Source organism: Micropterus salmoides, unplaced genomic scaffold (genome assembly GCF_014851395.1).
Source record: "Micropterus salmoides isolate LMB-PRFRI ecotype aquatic unplaced genomic scaffold, ASM1485139v1 Ms_hic_scaffold_11, whole genome shotgun sequence".
Lineage (NCBI taxonomy): Eukaryota > Metazoa > Chordata > Actinopteri > Centrarchiformes > Centrarchidae > Micropterus > Micropterus salmoides.
Genome location: NW_024040152.1, coordinates 18,725,461 through 18,734,424, shown reverse-complemented (window position 1 = coordinate 18,734,424; position 8,964 = coordinate 18,725,461). Strand labels below are relative to the sequence as shown.

At 40.6% G+C, this 8,964-nt stretch overlaps 2 protein-coding genes across 2 annotated transcripts; both read right to left on the bottom strand.

Annotated features, from left to right (window-relative positions):
* Nucleotides 1-270: 270 nt before the first annotated feature.
* On the bottom strand, nucleotides 271-2,405 carry malsu1 (mitochondrial assembly of ribosomal large subunit 1). Its single transcript, XM_038711657.1, has 4 exons — nucleotides 2,019-2,405; nucleotides 990-1,165; nucleotides 819-900; nucleotides 271-726 (listed from the first exon to the last, which is right to left on the bottom strand). Exons 1-4 carry the CDS (start codon nucleotides 2,332-2,334, stop codon nucleotides 572-574), a joined length of 729 nt encoding a protein of 242 aa, XP_038567585.1. The 5' UTR covers nucleotides 2,335-2,405; the 3' UTR covers nucleotides 271-571.
* A 440-nt stretch (nucleotides 2,406-2,845) lies between these two features.
* Nucleotides 2,846-8,675, bottom strand: smpd5 (sphingomyelin phosphodiesterase 5). Its single transcript, XM_038711650.1, has 8 exons — nucleotides 8,479-8,675; nucleotides 4,524-5,743; nucleotides 4,315-4,390; nucleotides 4,077-4,217; nucleotides 3,867-3,956; nucleotides 3,704-3,767; nucleotides 3,427-3,586; nucleotides 2,846-3,219 (listed from the first exon to the last, which is right to left on the bottom strand). Exons 2-8 carry the CDS (start codon nucleotides 5,643-5,645, stop codon nucleotides 3,112-3,114), a joined length of 1,761 nt encoding a protein of 586 aa, XP_038567578.1. The 5' UTR covers nucleotides 5,646-5,743; nucleotides 8,479-8,675; the 3' UTR covers nucleotides 2,846-3,111.
* Between the last annotated feature and the right edge of the window lie 289 nt (nucleotides 8,676-8,964).

Here is an 8,964-nt window from a genome sequence, read left to right as displayed (position 1 = left end):
TATTTAGGATGTAAACACTCATTTAACTACTGGTTTGTTAAAATGTTAAAAAATAAAGAAGACTGACTTGCCAATCTGTGGCTACAGCAACATTACCTTTTCATGCAGTAATGTACTTGAACTTTTTCATAGTGAATATTTTTACATGCCTTTATACAACTAAAAGGCATCTTGTCAGAGCAACTATTTACTTTGCAGGAAATGTGGCTGAGTAAAGACCCTGTCACAATAAAAGGAAAGATTTAGAGAATACTTCTACAATATCTAGAATTGAATTTAAATTCACTTTAATGATCAAAATATGTTAAAACATATATATCTTCACCAGACTCAATTTTACAAATACCCATCAGATGCCCTGTGATGGTCAAATTATCTGAAAAGGTGTTGCTTTTCAATCCATTTAAATTTCTCAACTTCAAACACAAACCATGTTATTTTTTTGTCCAAAGATAATTTAAGGGACAAACAAATATAACCTTTTATTTCTCCTCACAGGGATGGGAAAGGATGCATCCAAAGTTACAAAGTAGTAGTAAAGTCTGCATGCAACTTGATTAGTCTTGGTTTGTCACTTTGTGACTTCAGCATCATATATAAAGTCCTCTGGTAGCGTCTCAGCAGGCATCCTCTTCAGCTGCTCATCAAAGGTGCGGAGAGTCCAGAGTTTCTCCAGTTCGTACACTTCTCTGGTCTCTGGTAGCATGAAGTGAACAACCATATTCCCTGAGACAGCCAAAGGAGCAGGAAAGTGAACAGCATTAACAAAAACCAGCTTACATATCCAACTGTTTAAATTGGACATTAGTTTCACATACCGAAGTCAATACACATCCAGTCCTCTGCATCCTTTCCTTCAATCTTGACATTTGGCTCTCCATCATTCTTCAGAAACTTGTACTGGAGAAAAATATATTTTTTATGTAAATTTTATAAATAAACATGTTGCATATCAACATTTTAACAATGAGAAGATCACTATTAGTTACCACTTTGATGGCATAAAGGGCCATTGCACGGAGGTGTCTCGGTGATACACCGCTGACAACAATGAAGTACTCTGCGTATTTGATCTGCTCTGGTACTTGAATCACACAGATGTCCACTGCATTTTCCTGACGCAGCAGAGAAACCAGCACATCGAGAGTGAATTTCTCAGAGGATCCTGGAGAAAACCAAGGTTGAAGATTTTGTCTGACATTATTCAAGCAATAAATGTGTGCCAACTTTACTACCGTAATTGCATGATAGCTAGTAAAATGCTATTTGTGTTGAAACAGAGAAAAGCCTTCACATACAACAGCAATGCAGGGTGATTGAAGAACCTCATTCATCACAGTCACTAAGACAGCAACTAACAATTTTTCATTATCCATCCATTTGATCATTTTCCTGGTTAATCATTTAATCATTTGGCAAAACGTCAAAACATTCAAAAAGACAGTCACAACTCCTAAATCTGAAACTATTAATTAGTCAACAAAAAAACATTCAACATTCATATTTTGAAAATCGATTGTTTTTAGTCCTTTTTTAAGCAGAAAAGCCACACATTTGCTGGTTCAAGTTTCTTAAATGTGAGAATTTCCTACTTTTCTTTTAATACAGTAAACTAAATTTCTTTGTTATTTGGCAATTGGAAGGTGTCAACATGGGCTCTGGGAAATTGATGAAATGATTACTTGATAGATGAGGAAAATAATCCACAGATTAACCAATTATAAGAACAACAATTTTTAGTTGCAGCATTTTTTGTTTTGTTCAACGAAAAAAATCAATGTAGTGTATCTATAAACTATTATAGATTAATCTGCCAATCACTTTATCATTTGGTCTATTCTATCTAAATGTCAGAAAACATTTAAAAGAGGTGACCTATTCAAATATCTGGTTTTGTCATATGGTGAAGAAAAGAAGCAAATACTCACATTAAATAATTAATTGTAATTTTCTTTAAAAATTACTTAATCAGTTAATATAGTAACATTGATATACTAACCAACAGCTTGCCTACTTACTGTGACTCGGGGCACTGCCGTCACTGTCCATCTCTTGTGATGATTCCTCTTGAAACACTTCCTTGCTCCTCTTTGAATTACTGCCTTCACTACACATATCTGAATAAAGTCTTTGTGTGTCTAAGTGACGGGTGAATACATGAGTCCAATGCTGACATGAGGATACATTTGCTGTAAAACGTCGAGGCAAACACAGACTGTGACAACGTGCTTTGGGGACCGAACAGATGGTTCTAAAAAGACCCATTTGCTCTGGTAACACGCTGCTTTTAAATACAGACGATACCAGTTTCTTAGAACGACGGACAATACTCATTATTTCAACTTCATCATAAGATAACAGTCAATGCTAAACACGAGTATTTCAAGGGCTAAAAACAGGAAGTGGTTCTTGTTCTTGGCTTTTGATTGGTTCGTACGGCTTCTTCGTTGTTTTCTGGGCCTGGAATAAAGGTAGCACACCCCTATAGACCACAACGAAAATTGACCTCAGAATTCAAAGCTGTTGAATTTGTATACAAATGTACACGATACTGAATTCCAGAATTATAAAATTGTCCTGTGATTAAGATTTTACCTTAATCTAGTGATACTGCTTTAAATCTGTTAAACAAATCCTCAACATCAGTTATATAATAAATAACAAAATATCCCAGGATATTTTATACACCCAAGGCGTCTGGCAATGCTTGCTCATCCTGCTTTGTAAATTGTCCCTTAGTTTTAGTTGAAGCTGGGTAATGACTTCTGCTGTGTCACTGTGTCAGACAGGTATATTCAAGTTACGCAACCCATAAATGATAGCAAATGAAAAGCAAGAGACATTGTTTGAAATTTATTATTTACATTTATTTCCAAAATGAATGCCTCGACCTGAACATGCTGTATTGTATAAAACTGTAAATATTATAAAATTTTAACAAATCTATATGAATTCCTGAGGTACAATCTCATTGGTCAGTACATTGTCATTGAAATCACAAATTCAAGTATGTAAACAAAACATTGTTGTGCCCGTATAGATTAGAGCATGTACATTTTTGTATATTTTGTTCCTTTTTGTTTGAACGTGACGTTGTATTCACTTCGGTCCTCATTCACCAGCGCAGTCAGAGTCCATAGTTACATTCAGTCTCAAGCCCACAGGAATATGGTCCGTCAGGCCAGCCAGCTGGGTTATGAAAGTCAACTCTTCAATTTCCTGAATGGAGACAAAGAGTGTGTGTGTTTTTATGATTTATGCTTCTTTATGATAAATTGTGTTGTAATACCTTTTCTGTAAGATGTGACTGTCAGTAGTTTTGCCATATGCACGTTTTATAAACTATTCGTGGTATCTCAAAGTTACTTCAATGGAGACGTAGGAGGACAGTGAGTAGATGAAAAGAGTAAAAATAGTGACACATACTGTTCGGCAGTGCTTTGAAATGGAGTTTTCACGGTACAGGATGTAGTCAATCCGACGGCCAACCCATGGCTGGCCAGTCTCAGGGTAAACTAACGGGCGGTCCTCTACAGGAACAGGAGGGGAGACATACTGCTTTCTTAGCTCTTCTTTCTCCAAAGTTCTACAAAGGCACACAGAGAAGACAGAGTGGGTCTTCAAATCAGCTTCAGTGAATAAACAGTGAGTGAGTTTAGGTCATATGACAGTAGTGCTGTCCTACAGAGGATTAAGGGTCTACCTTTGTAGATTTTCTGGGGTTATTATGTCATCTTCATACAATGTGGGCTGCTCCAGCAGTGTACCTTCAGATGGAAACCAATGAAATACCCAATGAATTGTTATGATTTGTCTTGCATGTATGTCGTATTTATTGTAGTCTAATGGTTTAAGATGGTATGCACCAATGACCCAGGGCTTCTCTTTTCCAGGCCCTGCCCTGCAAGGATCTCTGTATTCCTCAAACAGACAGTGATTCTGTTCCTGGACATCATCTAGACAAACAGGTATAAACAGTAAACATGCATAAATACTATAAAAAAATATATATATAATATAATAATAGGACAGAATAATAGAACATTGTCAGACAATGTTCTATTACACAGACGCACCGGGTGAGCAGTTGTCAAAGTTGAAATCTCCACAGAGCACATCAAAAACTACGTCCTCGTCATCCTGTCTGCTGGTAGCTTGAAAATCACCAATCCACTTGGTTATCATGTGTAACTGCTCACAACGAATCTTCCCATCACCTGAAAAAAGAAAACATACACCAGCTTTCACAAAGCTTAGGAAAATGTCAAATTCTGCATTAATCTGAGCAGACCAAATCAGAAAATTAAGACTTGCCCTCTGGTGCATGAAGATGCGTGCAGTTGAAATAGCCCACCACTTTCTTCTGTTTTTTATTCTGCCCAATTAGCACCTAAGAATTTCAACAACATCAATCCATCACATTTCCACAGTGACAAAAGCATGAGTTAATGTGAATTATGCATCACAAAAAGGACAACCGTAATAACTGATAACAGCTTAATACATGATATTAAGCAAGATACCTTAGCAGAAAGGAGGCCCTTGGCGGCCAGTGCATCTTCTCCACGACTGTTGGGAAAGCAGTGGTACTGGGCCTCGAGCACAGGGAATCGGCTGGCTAGGAACAGACCACTGTTGAAGAACTTGAAAGAGGAACAGCTGCACGGTGGCTGGCAGGCATACACACCAATGTCATACAGTATGTGTCCAAACACAGGACTCAGTACTTGGGTGAGCTTCTGTGCTGCCCTCTTATCAAACACCTCTTCTAGGCACAGTATGTCAACATTGGCTGGAAACAATGACGACACTTCCCAGGGTACATTGTCCTGCAGGCGGAGACCCTGGGAGAGCAAAGCTCGGGGAGCACTCCGGTGACCGGTTCGGCCCTGCAGGTTGGAGTTGTGATTGGAATTGAAAAGGGGAGAAGGTGACTCAGTCGAGGGCTCTTCTGTATCATCACAGGGCACACAAACCACATGACTATTGGACTTTGGGACTGAAACATTTCCTTCAGCAGAGTCTGCATGATAACCCACTGGGGGCTGTGCCTGCCTATCAGTGGCCCCATATGTTGATGAGTTAACTGTGGGGAGTATACTGCTGGAGGGACTGAGAGTCCCACAGCTGCTGGGGGAGTCAACAAAGATGCGAATATGGGGTCGATCAACACCCTGCACAATGAGCTGACCAATGGCAGTCGCCCTGTTCTGGGTGTGCGCCAGGTTGTTGAAGCGGGCCAGGCTGTCCGGCAACAGACACAGGTTGGCTGTGGCAAATCCAAATGATGCCTTTCCTACCTGCTCAAAGCCTGTGTGGGTCTCCTTCTCTGGTGAGGATGGTGTCTCTCTATGGTAGTAAAAAGGCCTTCGGCAGGCTTGCAGAGGCGCCCAGAGGAGAAAGCCCAGGAGGCCCAAGGGAGCCGTGGCAAGAAAAAGGATGAAGAAGACAATGGAGCCAAAGAAGACCTTGAGGGGGTATAAGTAGCATTCCTGCTCCAGTCGCTGGGTTTGCTCCAGGGTGGTGGACTTGCATACAGCAATGAGGCGGTCAAGAAACCAAAAACAAGGCAGGATGAGAGCCCAACCCACAGCATGGATGCCTGCAACAAACCCATTAGGAAATGGAGACGCCCGCAGGGCCATGTCTCTGTCCCTTCTCTACGCAACAATCACAATGAACAGCATCAGGACGTCTAATTCAAGCCTCATTCCTGTCTCTTCTTCATGGGCTCCACTGGACACTAAGACGAGAATGAAATTAAATTATTATTACATGGCTCAGGAACAACTGGCTTTTACTTATTACATTACATTTACTCATTTGGCAGACACTTTTATCCAAAGCGACTTACATTTGAGGAACAACATACAAGCATCAACAAAGCATCAGCAAGAGATCTACATTTGACAATACATACTAGTAAGGGCAGCAATAAATACTAGTAAGAGCTAATAGCATGTATGTCATCAATGGGGTAAATACCTAGGGAAAGAAGTAAGAGTTAACAAAAAAGTGCAATCAATACAAGATAATTGTAAGCAAATAGAAGAAGAGCACAGGAAGTGCATGTTAGAGGTTAGGGGTAAGAGGTGTTATAAGAGAAATTGTTCTCGGAAGAGATGATTTTTCAAGAGCTTCTTGAAGTTCTGATGGCGTGTGGTAGCTCGTTCCACCATTGTGGTGTCACAGATGAGAACAGTCACAACTGAGATTGCTTTTTGTGTAGGGATGGCAGAGCCAGGTTACGTTTGTTAGAGGAGTGCAGTGGCTGAGAAGGAACATAAACTTGTATTATGGAGTTTAGGTAGGTGCTGCAGCTCCTCTTTTCACCCTGTGTTGTACGCTCTGCTCTTGAGCTACAGAGTGATGCATCTTACTTGTACAAAATCTTTCTTATGAGTTGCACATGCGCAGTTCCCAGGTAAGGACTACTAGCCAATCAGAAGCAGAGAAGGGCGGGTCGTAAGAAACAAGGTAGTGTGATCCAAATCAAAGCCGCTTCAGACTGCGACCGTAACCTAGTAGATGGTATAAGTTACTCAAGTCCACAACCACACAACATCATTGTTCCACATCTTACCATTAGGACTAAACGTTGAACTGTTGCTGGTGTTCTGACGATCTATGCTGCCTTGCCGAAAAATGCTACCATAGCGCAAATCCATAGACTCGACTCTACTCGGCCCTGCTCCGTTTTCTATTGCAGATAGAACCCAGAAATAGTACGTAGCTTGTCGTCATAGCGAAGCCATACACAACTGCCGCAACATAATGTTCAATGCGACACACACACACCAGCTCTTAAAATATATCTACGGTTAAAACGTTTCAACATTCCTCAGAATGTAAAGACAGATAAGCAGTATGAAAACTCTGTGAGCGGGTGGCTGGCCGGCCTCACACGCTCATCCCGCGGGTTGGCACAGGCTTCCCCCGCAGCCGCTTGCGGAGCTCCTCAACTCCGAAAATATTCAAGCATTTTTGTTTCGCCATCACTTCTCGTAAAACTGTCAATCGAAATCTACACAGCTGATTTCTCACCTCAAAACTTCTCAGAAGTGGATTTAGTGATGAAATTACTGTGTATGTAATTACGAAAACTGTAAAATATAAAACTTTCTGTTGCTGGCCTCCGGTGCACGCAATGATGATGCAGTGAATAGTGAATATTCTCTCTGACCAATCAGCAATCTGTCGTGTTTTCACGTTACATTTTAGTATCCCTCAGCTCCCTTGGAACCTCGACTGAAGTGAGGTGATACCAAAAAAAGTACCTGGAAGCAGGTACTGGTACAACATTTCTACAATGGAAACCCAAACAAAGGCGAGTCGAGCCAAAGGGCCTCCACTCAGACTAGCTTGGTTTGAGGGTGTGTCTGACCCCGCAAGCTTTATGACGCGTTTTCATTGTGACGTCACAAGTAAAGGAAGTGAAGGGCTGGACTACAAACGAGCTGTTTTCAAGCAGTTCAGAGCAGAGCTTTCTGTGGCAGATGGGAACTCCCTTTGGGTTGGACTTTAGGCTTTTTCACTTTGCAAACCTGTTACATGCACAAAAAAGATATATAACTCAATAAAGGAGAGGGAAAAAGCCAAAAAGCATAATACCACCTCTTTAAGGAGGCAAAGAGAAAAACATGGTGAAAACATCCTTTAATCCAGCTGTCACCATCTGCAGTGTTGCTAACCACTGGCGATCTGAGACCGCAATGAAAAGCCTGTCTGAACACCACACCTTTGTGTACATTTACAGATTACTTCTAGTCTTAAATCAGAAAATGTGGTAAAACCTAACAAATATTGTTCTAATGTTGTACAGATTTTATTTGAAAAGAATATCTAAAATATAATATATTCCCAACATGTGGTAGAATCATAGGGCAAGTCACGTTATATATTTTACGGTGAAAAGGGAGACCATAATAATGTAAACAGTTTTAGTGTGGATTTGCCCTTTAACATAAGTTCGTTGCCTCCAAGCGTTCACTCCCATTGCAGACTTTGGGCACTGACTCATAAAATATGGCTGAAAAAAATAAGACAATCTGTCGTTCAAAGAACACAACCAGGGAGTTGCAAATCCCCAACACCAAGACTATATAAACCCGATTCTAAGCAACCTATCATAACTTAAACCATCATGTAGCCTTTAAATAGCGCGATTTCTGTGTCATGGTGTCTCATCAGTGGGCACTCACACAGGTATGTTAGATGGGTCTCTGATCGCCCGTGTGCAGGTATGCTAAGCTGTTTTACTTCATAAACTATTCAGAAAAACTTTCAAACCTAACTCCATAAATGTCGGTGTGTGTGTGACCGCATACCGTTGGTCTATCATTATCGCACCAGGTTATTGAATCCTCACACTTAATACGTGCTTTATAAATGTTTTTGTTATCTCAAATGAAAGCTGTCACCTGTCCTGTTACGTAGCTAGCTTAAAACGGGCTAACGTGGCATCCCAGATGGTCTTACCTTTGCACGAAAACTAGGACAGTCCGTCTGATGAACCCATCCAGCGAGCAGCCTGATAATGTATTTATTGTATTACATTTATTTATGTTGTGACGTCTGTTAAAGGAAATAATCAGTTTCTATCTGGAAAACAGTTAAGCAAAGCTGCCCTAAACATAAACCCTCCCTGCTCCCAGCGGCTCATCACGCTGGCATTATTAAGCCACGCCCCAATGGCTTTGTTACTGTGTTGAGCCAGTCTGGCACGTGACCACGTGACTTCACCTGAGGTGTCCTGGCTGTCACGGGTTAGTCCCAAGCAGGCTATGGTTTGAATTACTGAATAGGATAGTTACTGTAACCAAATTACTACTTATTGATTCAGAATATTTTCAGCTAAATATGCAGTGACTTCTGGAAACATTTTACCAAATGAAACGAAAGTGAATAAACTGAGCCACATCAGGAGAAATACATTTCTCCTGATGTGGAGAACCTATCACATCA